The sequence below is a fragment of the Durio zibethinus genome, chromosome 24, assembly GCF_047325235.1.
Source record: "Durio zibethinus cultivar Kanyao isolate XHJ-2024 chromosome 24, ASM4732523v1, whole genome shotgun sequence".
Taxonomy (NCBI): Eukaryota; Viridiplantae; Streptophyta; class Magnoliopsida; order Malvales; family Malvaceae; genus Durio; species Durio zibethinus.
Window position 1 is genome coordinate 13,689,823 of NC_143185.1, and position 18,809 is coordinate 13,708,631.

At 29.8% G+C, this 18,809-nt stretch overlaps 1 protein-coding gene across 5 annotated transcripts; it reads right to left on the minus strand.

Annotated features, from left to right (window-relative positions):
• Positions 1–801: 801 nt before the first annotated feature.
• On the minus strand, positions 802–13,840 carry NDC1 (NAD(P)H dehydrogenase C1). Of its 5 annotated transcripts, XM_089753406.1 has the most exons (12): positions 13,619–13,838; positions 13,348–13,538; positions 12,894–12,989; positions 5,016–5,082; positions 4,712–4,895; positions 4,269–4,362; positions 3,919–4,131; positions 2,377–2,778; positions 2,081–2,157; positions 1,255–1,358; positions 1,036–1,157; positions 802–1,005 (listed from the first exon to the last, which is right to left on the minus strand). In XM_089753406.1, the coding sequence occupies exons 1-12, from the start codon at positions 13,668–13,670 to the stop codon at positions 988–990; spliced, it is 1,620 nt and encodes a 539-aa protein (XP_089609532.1). In that variant the 5' UTR covers positions 13,671–13,838; the 3' UTR covers positions 802–987. The 5 variants fall into 5 exon arrangements, 4 of the variants coding, with proteins under 4 accessions (XP_089609532.1, XP_022774827.1, XP_022774831.1 ...); XM_022919092.2 differs by having other exon boundaries at positions 802–1,157; XM_022919096.2 differs by lacking the exons at positions 13,348–13,538; positions 13,619–13,838 and adding an exon at positions 5,740–5,818 and having other exon boundaries at positions 802–1,157.
• Positions 13,841–18,809: the final 4,969 nt, after the last annotated feature.

Genomic DNA, 18,809 nt, shown 5'->3' on the forward strand with positions numbered 1-18,809 from the left:
TATAGTTTTATTTTTTTTTTTTTTGTACTTAAAAAATGAGGGTGAGATGAACTGTTTTTTTTTTTTTTTCGGAATAAGAATATAGCTTTTGTTAAGAGGTTTTTCGATGAGAAGACAAAAGTGTTGCAAACAAGTACTCTAAAATATTGAGTGCAATAATAGATGATAGGAGCCGTTGAAGTTAGACTGAAAAGAAAGAAGAATCGAATTGAGAAAAGAGAATTACATGGAAAATTTTAAAGAAGATTGAGTGAATTTGCCAAAGTTTTCAAAAATCTTCAAAAATCCCCAAATGAATTGCGAGAACCAGTTTTCAAAAGTAGAAGTTACAAATATTGAATAAGAATAATTATGAAATTAACAGCTACAAAAAGTATTAATGTATTGCTCATTAAAAGTTCACTATCTACTCTAAAAAAGGGAAAAACAAGTAATAAACACCTGTACTTCAAAAAAAAAATGTTATGAAAAATTTCTCAACTATCCGAACCTCCAAGCCAAAGTTTTCGAAACATTCCAATAATTGAATTAATCCAACAATCCTACCATATTTTAAGATTATTTTCATTCCTTTTCGGTGAAGTAACATTCAATGTTCCATCTTTTTCACAATAGTCTCGTTGACATTTTTCTACATTTTTTTTAACATCTTTAACTATATTATACTATATAATATATGAATAATTTTTTTAGAAAACAATTGTTGAAAATGCTTTCTTAAAAAGATAGAATAAAAGAGGAAGGGAAAAAAATTATATGTTAAAGTAAAAAATATTCATTTTCTTAGAAAAGACAATAATATCAAATAATTAAGAAATAATATATAATTAAATATAAATAATTTACTAATCTAGTTATTATTTTATAATAAAAATTTGTAGTATTCAAGACCCAAATGGTGTGGTGTTAATAAGCAAATTACATTGGCATAAAGGAAAACTTTTTAATTCAAACAATCCCATCACTCTTGGCTTTCTAACAGAGTATCTATGAGCCTGAAAGAACCTTTGTTAGTATCTATGAGCCTGAAAGAACCTTTGTTAGAGTGCTCTGTATCGATGCTACTGAATCTATGGCAGATTTAGCGAACCAGCTAAGTCCCACCTTAAACCGGTGCTCGTCTGTCGGTAATCTAATCAAGTATGCTATTTTCCTTGCTGAAGTGATGATGAAAAATTGGTTAAAAACTTAAAATAGAAGCAAAAGTAGGAATGAGGGAGGATATTCAGAGAAATCAATGCACAAAGAACTTACCAGCATGGCCAATAGGACCCTCTAAGGTTAGACCCTCAATGAAACTTGGCGAAACAGCAGCATCATTTCTCCCTAGGGTCATCATCTCTCCTAGATTCTGGAATCTGGTAGTCAAACATGATAGTTTTCGAAAACTTATTCTAGTTCAAGAACTTCAGTACAACTTTAGGCAGTATAACGACCTCGCACGTAACAAAATGACAGAAATGTATGACTACCATGTTCACAGAACACATACACACACTCAGACATGTCCATCCGTAGCTATATTGGATAGAACATACAACATAAAGCAGGCATAAAAGTGGTGATTGCAAGTGGAAAAAAACCAACAGTGTATAGTCTGCATGATAAACAACCCAACAAAAATGGAGGGAGTTGAGAGAATACAATCTAAACTTCCATGAAAATTTTAAAACATGTAAAAATGTCTACTGTCCAAGAATGATTAACTCTTTATCAACATAGCAATGAACCATCTGCAGCATGATTATTGGGACTACATTTTATCAGGAACTTCAGATCACCTTCCCCCCCACATATTTTAGACTTATTTAACAGCATGAATGATGTCTATACATAAGTGAGTAGTTTTCATCTTGTAAAACATATGAAAGAATCTATTAAACCAGCTAATATGTAAAATCTTAATGAAGGGACAAAGGATATGCATGCTCCCTTGAAATTATACACTAGCAACCAGGATGAAAAGGAGGAAAGAAAAAGAATATCGAGGTAATGGCTTAGAAAAATACAAACACTTCATTGGTGCTATAAAAAGCCATGCAATTTTACTTTCATATTAATAAGTGTCCGTATTTCTAACCTAAATGGCAACAAAGGACGGTGATTAATTGCAGCCCATAGATTCCAACCAGCAAAGTCCGCTTGCTGAAAAGCAACCTTAGAAAGACAAGCAAGCAAGTCAATAAAATAAAAATGATGAGAATGTAAAAATAATAAAACATTGATAGGTTTGGGAAGTTGCAGTTGTGGAACCATATGAAAACCTAAAGTCCCATTTAGAAAAATAACAATGGAAGTTTTGACAGTGTTTCAGCAAAGTAGTGAAATGAAAAATATATTAAATCTTACAATAAAACTAAAGCTTGTAGGTTATACCTGAGCTGTGGCCGGCAGAAGCCGTCCGGTTGAGTCCCTTAGAGCAGAAGAGTCACCAAGTGCAAATATGCGGGGATGGCCCTTAACACGGAGAGTTTCATCTGTTTCTGCTTGTCCCCTGGCATTCAGTGGAAGTTCATGGCGTTTGTCACAGGGTTCCAGTTCAGGAAGAAGAGGTTTGGAGCCAACTGTCCATAACACCAAATCTGCTTCCAGAATTTGACTTTTTAATCCCTTTTCAGCAGGTTGCAGACACAAAACATATTTCTCAGAGTTGCATTCTGCAACGTCTTGGCTTTCTCTTATACCAGTTGCATCTGCTGAAGCTTCCACATCACTTACTCTCTGTATGCAGCGAACAAAATAACCCAGGAGAAGTTGAACTTTCCTAGATGAAAGAACCTAGTACAAACAAGCACAAACATTAGAAAGGCCAAATTAAGGCTGCTACTACAGTTAAACACATACTACAAACAAGAGAATTAAAAGCATAAGACAGGATAATAAGAACTACAAATGCTTAAGAGCACATATAATGGTATGAAGCTTAAAGCTCCCATGCCTGATTCTTTGAAATAATATTGTTAATGAGAGCATTGCAGAGAGATATGAACACACATGTGAACATCAAGTTCAGCTTGAAACTGAAATGATGCCGCACTAGCTGCTGCTCAATAAGATTTTCAAATGCTTTTGCAGAATTTCGGCACTTTCTATCTAAATAAATTTAAGGAAAAGCCAATCAAGTAGTGCTTCAAATTAAATTATCCTAATGCTATAAGAAGTTAAAATTATAACTTATTATTATTCAACAACAGCAAGAAGCCTTTTCTGACTATGGAGAATCAGCTACATGACTCATATTCAGCTATTCTGCTTTATTACCATCTCCATAAATTTCCATTAAAACAAGAAGCTTTTTAATAGTTTCCATTTTTTTTTTGCCAGTCTTCTCCTCCTTTAGACACGTGTATTCTCCATCAAGTCACATTTTCTCCTTCACCTTACATGTCAATACCACCTTAAAAACATCTCATTCTTTTTGTCCTCAATTTGCAGCAGATCTACACTTTCTGAATGCATTTAGTCTTGGTATAATCCTTCTTCACATCATATACATCTAAACATTCATAATGCAAAGCCCTTTGACTCCAAAATTCTTCTCCAGAACTCAAGCTTTGGATTAGTCCCTATTTTGGTCTTATACACCCAAAAATAGGTCATCTGCAAAAGGGATGCGCCAATTAATAGGGTCCTGAATAAGCCTTGAAAATCCATCCATTACCAGGGTTAAAAGCTAAGCTCAAAGTTGATGCCTACGGCAAGCCCATTACCATTTGGAAACAATTGATCATGCCTCCTTGGGCATACAACCATCATGCATGTCCTCTATAACTTAAATGTAAACAATACAACCTCCATTTCTTCCCAAAACCAGCCAGATGACTCCTATTGAGTTCTTATCATTTCATATGGAAACACCATGGTAACATAAAAAAAAAAGGTCCAAGAATACATACTTTCCAAAAGTTAGTATCTTACTTTTAAAGCAGCTTCCCTATTTCCAGCTGGGGCAATTGGACAGATTGTGGTTTCAACGTTAATAGCTTGTACTATTCCTCTATCATGTAGTCTCTCTGACACTGTGGCAGCTAACTCCACTCCAGAATAACCACAACCAACTACAGCCACATGAATAGGAGAATCTTTACCAAACTTCCTCCGCTCCAATGCTCTTAACTTCTTGTCAACCTTCTGCATAAAAAAAAGGGTAACATGAAAAGATGTAAACAAAAGGCTAACAAGGATAAAAAACTAAGAGTCCGGCAGCAAACTAGAAACTAAAAGAAGGCTATATCAAGATGTCAAGGGGGTAGCTGGAGGACTCTTACATATGCATCCTCTAGGGTGGAGAATGGCAATGCAAACTCTAAAGCACCCGGTACAATATCAAGTTTAGTTTCAGCTCCCAAAGCAAGAACCAACCTAGCTGCCCAAGATAAGATAAAATAATATCAGATGGGCATTCAAAAATTACAAGCAACCCAAATAAGAAAGCCAACGTGCATGTATGCTAATCAAAAAGACCACTTATGCAAAGTTCATAAATGTTGCCAGAGTGTTGAAAAATAGTCTTGGAACCATACAAGACTGATAATACATCTTTTTCACATCAAATACTTAGAAGATGTATTTCAGTTGCTCTAAGTTGAGAAATCATAGCACAAGAATAAAGGAAGCAACATAGTCAATGAGAAGTGGTGTCATTAAGAAAAACCTTCAAAATTATCATCATAAACAACTAGGATTGGTAGTGATGGTAACAAAATTATACCAGTCATACTCAATGATAAGGCCGCTTTCAAGTAGCACAGTCCCACCGCAACTTGATTGTTTAGGGCCATTTGTTCCCCACTGGTCAGAGGGATGTAACAGTTTTACCCTGTCTTGAAAAAACTCAACACCAGTGTTTGCAAGTAACTCTGAAAAACGAGGAGCAATTTCCCACGCATCAACTTCTGCATCACAAAATAATTCTACCACAATCAAGCTCTTGACTTCATTTGAAAAGAATGATCAACTAAATTCTCTATAGAAGGAAGAATTTATGTCCTTAGAATTTGATCCAGAAAACATACCTCCAGATAGAAGCTCATACAACATTGGCTTAAAAACAAATCGTTCAGACTGATCAATAAGAAGCACCTGATCCATATTCAGTGAAGTAAACAAGTGAGTTGAGAAGCGGAGAAATTGCATTAAGAAACAATGCCTATATCACACAATATTAATGTTCTGATTCTATCTTCTTATTAACAGGAAAAAGGGAAATATGAAATCAAGGGACATTTTTTTACGATACCAACATTTTGAAAAGAAAGTAATTTGTGGACAGAGAAGTAATTAAAATCCATAGCATACACATACACACCTTTTTTTTCCTCCTTTCTTTTTTAAAATTGCAAATTTTTGGATAAAACGGATGAAAAAAATCACTTAAGGGTCTTGACAATGAGAACAACTAATTGAAATGAGAAGACACACAACAATCATATGTGATTCAATAAACAATCTAAAATAAAATTGAAAAGAAGGCAACAATGTATGAAGCTCCCTAATTTCAAGATCTAGAAGGTTCAGATGTATGCAGCCTTAACCCAGCTTTGACAGACTCTATTTATGCAAACTGAATCCATGATTTATGGAATACCATTCAAATTGTAAATATATACAAGACAAGCATGAGCTTTCTCAAGTGTCATGGTTCAAGATAAATTAAACGATGCAATCTAACAGAAGTTATAAACTGACTTTATTATTTGGGTCTTTAACTATTAGATAAAGATCTTTTGCAGTACTTGCCTTTTTCCTTTGCGTCATGGATAAAACTCTTTTCCAGTTTCAATTTTCAGTTCTAGTTTGGTAGTTATCCCTATAGAGACTTTAAAACAAAAGAATGTATCAAATTCAACAGACAAATAAGAATGGTAAAACACATCCCTCAGAGTTTTTGGAAAAGGCAGAAAATATTAACTGATAGTTTGTGAAAACTTGTAACATATTAATCCAAGGACCCTACTACAGATGCTATTACAGTTGCATTCAAAATGACAAAAGATCAAATGCTTTATTTTCAGTAATCTATGTGGAAAAACTAAAAAATAAAACCCGTGTGAAAAACTAAGAGTAAAACTGAATGTATATTGAAAAACTACTCATAAAGAATCATACAACCACCTTAGGTTTATATACAACTAACTAGTGGGTAAACTAAGAAACTAAATATTTTTAAAACTGATCCTATAATTGAGGGATTGTCTATCCTAATTTTTTGTCCTTAATTTTAGGGAAACAAATACTTAATTCTAGAGATACAAATATAAATATAAAGATTACAAGATTACAACCATTTGTAAATAAGTGTGTTCCCACACTCCCCTTCAAGGTGGTAAATAAGTGTTTTCCATTCCCAGCTTGGAAATAATTTCTTGAAATGTTACACTGCTAAGACCTTTAGTCAACACATCTACAAGTTGACCTTTGGTTGATACATACAATGTACAAATCAACCCTCTGTCTAATTTTTCCTTTATGAAATGCCGGTCTACTTCAATGTGTTTTGTTCTGTCATGTTGCATAGGATTGTATGCAATGCTTATTGCAGACTTGTTATTATAGTAGAGTCTTATTGGTCCATCCCCCTTGATCTTCAAGTCTTCTAGGCTAATCTTTAGCCATAGTAGTTCACAAATTCCTTGAGCCATTGCTCCAAAGTCTGCTTCAACACTTGATCTCGCCACCACATTCTGTTTTTTACTCCTCCAAGTCACAAGATTACCACCTAGAAAAGTGCAATAGCCTAAAGTGAATCTTCTATCAGTTACTGAACCTGCATAATCAACATCTATATATACCTCTAGAACCAACCCCGAATTTCTTTTGAATAAGATACCTCTCCCAGGAGTCGCCTTCAAATAGTGTAATACACGGTAAATAGCCTGTAGGTGCACTTCTTTAGAACTATGCATAAATTGACTTATCACACTCACAACATATGCTATATCAGGTCTAGTATGTAAGAGATAAATGACTCTTCCAACTAATCTCTAGTACATCTCTCTATCTATAACAGCATCTTCATCAGCTTCTCCAAGTTTATGATTAGGATCTATAAGGGTATTTGCAAGTTTACATGCAAGCTTCCCAGTTTCCTTCAAAAGATCCATCACATATTTCTGTTGTGCGATCAAAATACCATCCCGTGAGTGAGCTACTTCAATTCCTAGGAAGTACTTCAATCCTCCTATTTCTTTTACTCAAATTCTCTAGCCAAACACTATTTTAGAGATTCTCTCTCTTTTTTATCATCTCCAATTACAATTATATCATCAACATACACTAATAGAACTATGAATCTCTCTGAATCAGAGCGCTTGATAAACAATGTGTGATCTCGCTGACTCTGCATACATCCCATTGCTAGCATCACTTTGGCAAATCTCCCAAACCAAGCCCTAGGAGACTGTTTAAGGCCATATAAAGCCTTTTTCAGCTTGCATACTTTGTTTGCTGCTAGATGACCTCCAAATCCTGGTGGAACCTTAATATATATTTCTTCTTCCAAATCCCCATGTAGAAAAACATTCTTTACATCAAATTGTTGATGCTGCCAATTGTATGCAGCTAATGATAACAAAATCCTAACTGTATTTATCTTGACAATTGGAGCAAAAGTTTCCTGATAATCCACACCATAAGTTTGAGTGTAGCCCTTAACCACCAACCTGGCTTTATACCTTTCAACAGTACCATCCACCTCATATCTTACAGTGAAAACCCATTTACACCCAACTAGATTTTTTTCTTTAGGCAACTCTACCAGTTCCCATGTCTTATTTTTCTCTAAGGCCTCCATTTCTATTTTTATAGCTTGCCTTCATTTCTCACTGGATAATGCCTCGGATAATGTAGTTGGAATAGAAAGTGTTTAGGCTCTCAAGGAAATTTTTGTGGGATGGTGAGAATTTTTCAAATGACACAAAATTAGAGATTGGGTATAGTGGATGGTTAGTACATTCTCTGATTCCTTTCCTAATGGCAATAAGCAAATCATAATGCTTAGGAGATTCATGCTCATTTTAAGAAACAGAGTCAAAGATTGTAGTTACCTCATTTCCAGAGTTAGGATCAGGTTCTTAGACTTGCACTGGTTCAGGATCTGAAACTTTCCTTCTTGTGTACACTTATAATTCTTTTATAGAATCAAGAACAATATTATCTTTTGTCACATCTTCTACGTTTGGAAAAGGTTCAGACTCAAATTCAATGTTTAACTTGGACTCAGAAGAAACATATTTCAACTTAGAAGAATTAATGGGTTAAAATATTGAAAAAGAGGACAAATCAAGCAAAAAGAAATCTTTATCTTTATCTTCCATGAATGAAGTCTCCCCTTGAAGATAAGCTTGAGTAAAATATGGTTTACTTTCTTCAAAAGTGACATCTGCAAACACATAAAATTTTTCGGTAGGAGAATAACACTTATACCCTTTCTGAGTTGATGAATACCCCACAAAAATGCACTTATTGCACTAGGATCCAACTTCCCCATATTATGACTGTGAACATGAACAAATGATGTACAAACAAATATCCTAGGTGTGAGGTTGTTTGTGGTATTAAAGCTGGGTTAGAATTGTGAAAGTAGTTCCATAGGAATTTTAAATCCCAAAACGCTTGAAGGTAACCTATTTATAACATATGTGGCAATGAAAACAGCTTCCCCCCAATAGGATTTGGGTACGTTTGCTTGAAAAAGTAAAGCTCGGGTTGTGGCTAATAAATGATTGTTTTTCCTCTCTGCCACTCCATTCTGCTGTGGAGCATTAACACAAGCTAAGTCATAAATAATCCCCTCCTTTTGGAAACAAGTAGATAAATTTTGGTTGAAATAGTCTCCTGCATTATCAGACCTAAATCTCTTGATTTTCACTCTAAATTGATTCTGGATCATGTTTTGAAAGCTTAAAAATACACTATTCACATCTAATATGAATTTAAGTAAAAATATCCAAGAGATCTTGTTACAATCATCTATGAAAAAAATAAAGCACCTTGCACCAGAAATATTATGAATTGTAGAGAGACCCCATATGTCACTATGAATCAAGTAAAAAGGAGTAGAACTTCTTTTATTGCTAATTGGAAAAGACACGTCTCCGCTTTGCATGTTCATAAACATCACAATGAAAATTTTCGACATTTAATCCTTTGAACAAAGAAAGAAACAGGTTTTTCAAAGTTCCAAAAAAAGGATGTCCAAGACGAAAATGATAAAGCCAGATTTTGTCTTTATTGAGAGATTTTTTAGAAAGAAATGACAAAAGTCTATTCTTGATATTACTTATGTTGTTTGATGTCTCAAGATAGTATAGTCCGTCCTTCTCCTTAGCAAGTCCAATCCTCTTCCCCAAACTTTGGTCCTCAAATGTTTTTGTATCGATATCATATTAGTAGACAATCGAGGAACATGAAAAACATTTTTAAGAATAAACGAGGGATTAATTTAAACATCTCCTAATCCTGCCACTGTAGTAAGTAAACCATTTGCAACAACAATTTTCTTATTACTAGGACACAGGGTATATGTACTAAACTTCTATGAAGAATGTGTCATATGATTTGTGGCTCCTAAGTCAATAACTCAAGAACTCATAATAGGTTTAACCGAAACATTTAATCCATGAAAACCAGAAACTTTACTTGAACTAGAGACCTTACCCAAAGAACATATCCAGTAGGCTTTTCGAGAGTTTTTAATAGGCTTCTTAGCTTCTCAATCTCTTATCTATCCAACTCTCTTTGTTCCCGAGACTTCTATAATACTCCGGTGATTTTATCAGTTGTCACTTCCGCAAATCGGGTAATAATGACAAATTCTGCTATCTTTGAATGGTTATCTTTCTCAAGACTGAAACGAGTCTTGATAGTAAAGGTTTAACCAAAGACGTTTCTAGGCAATGAAGGCCAAAGAAAGAAAATTAAGACTGAAAGATTTAACAAGATTTGGCTATGAAGGCATGAAATAAAATTCAACAATGAAGGCGAAAAAAAATTTTTTCCTAAGAAGAGCCTAAAGCTCTAATTCTATGTGAAAAAATTAAGAAATAAAACTGTATAAAAAGCTAAGAGTAAAACTAAATGTACATTGAAAAACTGCTCATAAAGAATTATATAAGCACCTTAGATTTATATACAACTAACAAGTGGGTAAACTAAAAAACTAAATCTTCCTAAAACTGATCCTATAAGTGAGGGATTGTCTATCCTAATTTTTTATCTTTAATTTTAGGGATACAAATACTTAATTCTAAAGATACAAATATAAATATACAGATTACAAGATTACAACCAACTGTAAATAAGTGTTTTCCCACAATCTACAAGTGAATGAATTCGAACATGTTTTCAAGCATCACTAGTAGCTCAAAGTTAACCATTACAAATACAATAAACAACCTTACCATCACCGATGCCCCACTGAAGCAAACGCACAAAATGGAACAAACTTCTCTTTGTGGTAGCAATACCGCCCAAACAAGTATCAATACCTCTAGAATTGTTTTGCAATTAATCTGGGCAAAAAATTATTTTGTTTTCTAATTTTTTTTAATCCAACTTAGCCTTTTTTTGACTTACGCATTAACTGGAATGTTAATTTAGCAGCTTTTAACATATGGTATGCATTTGAATGTTCATTTTAATTTTCTTTTCTTTTGGATGCTGATGGGGCTAATGCATATTTATGTCATATTCTTCATTGAGTATCATGTGTTTTAATGGAATACACTATTCTTAGACTTTAAAATGAGTTGAATGATTTATGCTTCATGGCAATAAATAATTTAGCACAAAAATAGTTTCTTGGAGCATGCTTTTCTAACCTAGGAACATGCCTTGACAACAATTGTAATTTAATGTTTGACCAAAACATGGTTCGATTTTTAGAATTAACCATGTTTCTTTTCTGATCAAAGTAATTATAGCAACATGACAATTAAATTGGCTGAAGTCATTGAAGACATGGTGAAGAAAGCAAAGGAAAATGAAGACAGAATTTTCAAGGTTTAAAAGCTTAGGGTAGTTTAAAATAGAGTTGGTAAATAGGTGTGTTTAGGTAGGGTCCTTATGTTATTAATAATCCATTTACCCTATAATATCAAGCGTAATGCTTATATGACCAATATCCAGCCTATTAACCCAAACATGCCTTCTTTTTTCTCAATATAGAAAGTAAAGGTGTAGAGTCATTTGACTCATCATAATTGTCTTTTCTATAAATCAATTAATCAGATAATGTCCCTTCCTATGTTGATTTGGCATCTACTAGTTATTTGGTATCTTACTATTTCTTCGAATGTAAGATTTTCCCAATTGCTTTCCACAAACTTTTTTTAGGTTAATAAACAAGGTTATTTGGTTTTTAGTCAGTATTCGGTTTTGATATTAACATGTCACTAATATTTAACCTTCTTAGCGATCTCTAGTTTGAACTTTTTGTTCCAGGATTTAATGCTTCATATTTGTTTAATTTTGGCCAAACCACTGGTAATATGATAGGCAGTAGTCTTCCATATGCAACAACAACCCCTATAGAAAATTAGGGGAGAAAATTAATTGAAACTAACTGTAATTCTCTCATCTCATTGTTAGCTCTCCAGAAAAACTATGATTTTCTCAATAGAATGCAATGTAAAATGCTTGAATAATGAGTTTTAGGCTTTAGATAAGAGCATTTGTTATTAAAAAAGATAATGAGTTTAAAAAGGATGCCCGTACCCAACACATATCCCTCTTAAATTTGGTTACCTTTTCTTTGTTTCTCTTGACCAATTTTATCACAATCTTAAAAATTGGTTGCTGGACAGGTATGTTTTCGTGTTAATGTAATTACAGAAATTTAGTTTTGAGTTAAAAATTCTGTTATTTTTGAGCTCAACAGCTATCCTTAACTCCTGTAGTCTATAAAAACAAAGGAGAACGACGTAGAAAGGATTCCATACTTTGTTTTATGTCCATAATCCTCTACCTGCCTTAGTTATGACACGATAACATTCTCCCCTTTCTCAGCTGTCAAATAATGCAGTATTTAGAATGTTACGCTTCTGCATACCCTTTAGAAAGAAGATTCTTTCTGTTGTGTGTGTGTGTGTGTGTGTGTGAGAGAGAGAGAGAGAGAGAGAGATGCACCTAACATTTTCCTTAGAAAAAGATTTCAAAGGAATATGGAACAAAAATAATTCTTTTTTTTTTCTCTTGAATATAACTTTCTTTCTTTTACTTGGTTTGTTGTTAATAGCTAGAGGTCTTAATAAGAGGTGCTTTGAAGAGCCCATCACAAGTCATATCTGCTATGCCAAAGAATACACACTTGAGACAACCAAATTAAACTAAGATGAAGTTCAACATGGTTGAACAGATAAGTCAGGGTAAACTATGCTGTATGCATGTCATGGAAGAGCAAGCAATAAATGCTAGCATGCAAGGTCATAACCTTCAAGGATTTGTTACAAACTCAACTTATCAAATTAAGGATGCATACTCAAATATAACATAACGAAGAAAACGGTCAAAGAAACAGTAGTTTTCAGATATCTAATCATAGTGGCCAGCATATCATTCATACATTGCAGACTATGTCATTTTGAAAAACACCATAATAAAGGACCTAAACTATAGTGAAATGTTTAATATGATACTTAAACTTTAGAAATATCCAATATGGTACTTGAACTATGAATCTGTTAACTAATATGGTACTCACTCCTAACGTGTTTAGCTCCAATGGCTGTAAACAGCCCCCAATGTACCACATTACTTAATAGATTCATAGTTCATGTACCACATTAGAGATTTTTAAAGTTTATGTATCACATTGAACATTTCACTATAGTTCCGTGGCTATTCGTGACATTGTCTGTATAGTAAATAATAATCAAAATTCAATCTCAACTTACCTGAGGTTTCTTGTCGTCAGGCCATACAAGAGATTCTAGCCTTAATGCAGTATATAAACCACCAAATCCACCGCCCAATATGCACACCCTTGGCCTCTGTAAACAGCAATTCAGTCATTAACTTAGGAGAGAATCAGAATGGATTTGATGCAGGCGACCCTTTTGTTTCATTGTTTTCATGTAGCATGGTGCCAGTGTTAGAGGTTCTTGAAACGATTATTTTTACTCGTGTTGCCGTGTTCATGTGAGCCACTATATAAATACTTTTAGGACTATGACAGGATGTTTGCAAGTCAATCAGTCATCATACTAAAGTTTCATATCAATCAGAATGATTTTCGCATTAGGAATTTCCAGTGGTCCGTCCATAGTCCATAGTTTATCAAAGTAATACAAGAATAACGAGAGATGTTGGAATTGAATAAATTTGTTTGTTGTAGGGAAGGAACCAAACCTTGTTACGAGGCCATGAGTAGATAGGAGGCCTTCTATCAGCTTGAGATATTTCTCGTACAGCTCCAGCGGTCTTTCCCGTTGCGGCGGAACCAAAAGTGGGTGTCCTGAACTTGGATAAATAGGAGGGTCCAGCCCTCAATCTAGTCGAATAACCAGGACATAGTCGATTCTGTTTCTTTCCAAAAATTCCTAAATAAATATAAAAAGTTGGCAAATCAGATTCTGCAAAGCAGATGAAAAGAAAGGAATAGAGAAAAAAGAGAGCATACTGCTGAAAGGGAGTAGTGCAGCAGCTGAAGCAGAGGATGCAAGGAACGCCATTGAACATTTAACCAAGGGAAGTGGTTGCTACTTGCTATTTAGTGGCGGCGAAAGCGGGGTTTCTCTTTTCTATGGTTGCTTTTGGCGACACGCTGCACCTACGCCCAACCCTCCTTCAAGTATTGGATTTGGATGCTATGTTATGTTATTCTTAGGCTGGACACACGGATTTAGCCGAATAAATTAAATTTAAAAAAATTTAAAAATTTATTTATTAGGGTTTATTTATACCAACGTGAGATTCAAGACAACGTTAAAAGGGTTATCCTCCGTCCTTGAAAAACCCAGCAGTTAATATAGTAACTGGTAAAAAAAATTTTAACAAAAATATATAATTGTGTTGTAGTTATTTTTAAACATATTTTTCAAAAGAATAATAATTATTTTATTTTTTTATTCAAGTTAAATTTGAAAGTAAGTAATTTTTTTTCAAAATTTTAAAATATTATAAAAAAATGTGAGTTTCTAATTTCGAAATTTTAAGTATTATTGAAAATTTATCATTTTTTCTGTAATCAGATTATCTTAAATCGAATATGAGAATTAAATACCCAATATCAAGATTCTAAGAAAAATTTTATAAATTTTTAAGAACCAAATGCCCTTTTTATAAAATCTTAGATTTTAATGAAAAGTGTGATCACTCGAAAAGTGCGATACTCCAAGTTTTTCTTTCATTTTTAAAGCATCACATATTCAGATTTACTAATTTTGTTGAAAATTTCATATATATTAATTTTTAAATAATTATTATAATCTCTTTAACATATATGATGATAATTTTTCATTAGTTTTTATTAATAATAAAATATAAATGATAAATGATCCATTTGCAAAAGAATATAAATATTTTATTTGATTGCATTTTTATTTATAAAATATCATTAATAAAAAAATATTGAAGATTATTTAAAGCATTTTTAGTTGAAAAATATCGTAAATAATTCTCATATAAAAAATATTATTTATATTATGTTTGGATATATATAAATAAAGGAAATGAAATGAAATGAAACGAAAGGAGAAAAAAGTTTTTTAAATGAAAAGAAATGATACATGTTCCTTATTTAGATGGTTAAAATTAATAGAGGAAATGAATTTTAATAATCAATGTTTGGATAAATAATGAAAAGGAAAAAAATAATTCATTATAATATTTTTCTAATTATAACCTTTTTTTTATAAAATAACATATAATATATAAATATATTTTTATATTACTTAGCTTGTATAAACAAATCTTTTTAAATAAAATTGAACGTATTTAATATAATAAAATGTATTAGCTAGTTGTTGATTTACTCTTAATTTTGTGTTTAATTTAGTCTTTTAATTTATTCCGACAATAATTTAGCTTGTTTTGTTGTTAAGATTTGAAAAATTATAAAATATTTATAAACTATGATATTATATAAAATACTTATAAAAAAAATTATCTTTATAGGAAGTGTCAATTATATAATTAAATCTAATTTTGTAATAAAAATATAGATATAACATTTTTTTATAAAAATAAAAATTTTTCAACTTTTCTTTCTTTAGCTTTTATTTCAATTGAAGTATTAAAAAAATGAGAATTATAGGGAAACCAAAGGTTATTGAGTTTTCACCTCTTTCATTTCTTTTCAATTAAAAGTTTATTTAAACAAAAGAAAGAAATTTCTACTTCCATTGCTTTCTTTTATTTTCTTTTCCTTTCATTCCCTTTCCCTCAATCCAAACATAGGCTTAAGGCGTTTATGGTTGAAAAACACTTTAAATAATTCCCATATATTTTTTAAAAATACATTAAATAATCCCTATATAAAAATATAAAGAGATTATTTAAAGCGTTGTTCAATTATAAATGCCTTAAATAATCTCCTTTAAAAAATATGAAGGAGTATTTAAGGTGTATCTATTTTGAAAATGTCTTAAATAATCTTTTTTATAAAAAAAATGATCATTTAATTTTTTTGCTTATAGAAACGCCTCAAATAATTTATTTATACTTTAATAAAATGATTATTTAAGCCGTTTTTCAACCAAAAACACCTTAAATAATTCTTAATATTTTTTTAAAAAAATTATTTAATGCATTTTTTATTGAAAAATGCATTAAATAATTATTCATATCTTTTAAAAGGGATTATTTAAGACGTTTTTAATTGAAAAAAGCCTTAAATAATTACCTTCAAAAAATAAAAAAAGATTATTTAAGGTGTTTTCAAATAAAAAACTCCTTAAATAATCCTTAATTTTTTTAAGAGAATTATTTAAAGTATTTTTTGATAAAAAAAAATCTTAAATAATCCTCTCATATTTTTTAAAAATAATTATTTAAGGCATTTTTCAATTAAAAAAATCTTAAATAATTGTCTTATACTTTTTAAAGAAGATTATTAAAGGAATTTTTTGTTAAAAAATACCTTAAATAATCTCTTTAAAAAAATTATTTAAAACGTTTTCAAACAAAAAACTTCTTAAATAATCCCTTTTTAAAATATGAATGAATTATTTAAAATATTTTTGGTTGAAAAAAGACTTAAATAATCCCCATATAAAAAATAAAAAATATTTTTTAATTCGTTTTCCAACAAAAAATGTTTTAAATAATCCTCAATATTTTTTTAATGATGATATTTTATAAATAAAATAGCAATCAAGTAAATATTTATTTTCTTTTATAAATGCATAATTTGTCTTTTGAGTATTTATTATTAATGAAAAATTATGATCATATATGTCAAGAAGATTATGATAATTATTCAAGAAATAATATACGTGAATTCCTCTCAACCAAACAAATAAATCTGAACACAGAATGCCCCAAAAATAAAATAAAACCTTGGGCATCGCATTTTCTCGAGAATCAAACTTTTTCTCCAAATTTGATATTTTACGAATCAACTGTCTCTTAATGATGAGATGAATTTTAATAAAAACAAAAATAATCATTAAAAATAAGTTTTAAAATTTTTAATTTATTTTTAAACTTTTACTATTATATTTTACATAATTAAAGAAGATATTACATATAAAAAATATAACGAATGTTAAATCTATGAGTTTTATTTAATTTGAATTAAACTCTAGATATGATTTTTTGAATTTGAATTCAGCTTAACCTAGTTTAATATATTGTTATATTAATTTCTTATTTAATATTTTAAATATAAATATTTTAAAATATTATTAGATATAAATATATTTTAATATTTAATAATAAATAGTATATCATTATTTTAATAATGAATAATCATATTATTATAATAAATATTTTTATTTTTTTAATAATGTGAATATTTTAATGATAAATATGTTTTTATATTACTATTTTCAAATATAAATAAATAATAGACTTTTCTATTTAATAATAAATATTTTCGATATAAATAAATATTAATATTTTAATAATATAAATATTTTTTATATTTTATAGTAACAATAAATATTAATATTTTTAATATTATATATTAATAGAAATAATATTTTAATAATAATTCTATTCAAAATATTCTGAAATATTAATATAAATAATATTTTAATAAAAAAAATCTCATTTTAAGTATTTAATATTAATATAATATTTTAATAATAAATATTATTACTAAAATATTACTAATTTAAAATCTTAATACTTTCAATAATTAATATTTTTAAATATTATAATAATAAATAAATTTCAATATTTTGATAATAAATATTTTAGTGTTTTAATAGTTATGTTAATATTACTATTTAATAAAAGCAGATTAAAAAAAAAACAAATAATATAAAATATTTTTCATTTAATCATTCAAATAATAAAAGCTTACTGAAAAATATCAATATTTTCAAAGGTTACTTTTAGAAATCGATTTTCAAGAAACAAATGAAACATTAGACAACAAATTTTATTTTTTGATTAATTATGATTTGCCTGAAACTATTAGTATGTATTTTGAAAATAAAAATTCGTAATTAAATACTTAAGTTTACATTCCGGTGAATTATCCCAAGCACTAACTTTGTTAAAAAAGAAAGCAAACGTGGCTTAATTGGCCAAGAATAGATCGTCGTATTAAATATAGCACATCAATTTACATCTAAGCATCTCATCATTAATAAAAAAAATTTATAAAATTCATAATAAAAAATCCAAAAAAATTATAAAAAAAAAAAGAAAGAAAGAGAGAAGAGAATCGTGAAAAGAGAAAAATTAGAGAAAAAAGAGAAAAAAGAGAAAAAGGATGGGATGGAAAAATAATGGGGAGACAATGGAGCAGTCGATCATCAAAATGGCTAATCAGAGATAAACTGGTCATCGATCTCCTTGGATCGACTAATTCAATGATTTGTCTGTCACCCCTCCTTTTCTTTTCTTTTTTTTTCTCTGTTACCTTTTCTTCTTTTCTCTCTCTTCCATACTTTTCTCTTCTTTTTTTTTTCAAAATTTTAACTTTGTTCATTTTTTTAGATGAATTAATGTTATGAATAAAAAATTATAATAAAATATTTAATATGATACTTAAATTTTTAATATAATATTTGAATTATAAATTTATTAATTAATATTATATTTATTTTTTAATATGATTAATTCTAAATGATGTTACTTGATGAATAAATAACATTTAAATATTATATTAATTAATAAATTTATAATTTAAGTGTCATATTAAAAATTTTAAAATTTAAATGTCATACCAAATATTTTATTAGAATTCAAAGCCATTCCTAACATTATTCTTTTTCAAATTTCTAACTTTCTTAGACTTTTTTTTTTATTTTACAATTTTATCTTTTATTAAAAATCTTTAAATTTTTGTTTATTTTATTGATACGGTGGTGGATCTTTTGACAAAAATAATATAATTTGAGGGTCATATCACTGTTTAACGTTTCATTTTTTAGCTACTTCATCTGTTTTGACAATGAAAAAAGACACTTTTTTTCATGTCATCCTTTCTAAAATTCAAATGACAGAAATAATAATAATATTATATTTAACTCTTGAATTATAATAAAATATCTACTATAATATTTAAATTTTAAAATTTTTTATTGTGATCCTAAAAATTTATTGTCATGAGGCTAATTTGATTTATTTTTACTTTTTTTCATAATTATGAAATTGAAAAAAAAACAAACAATTAAACAATTTTATATATAAGAAAA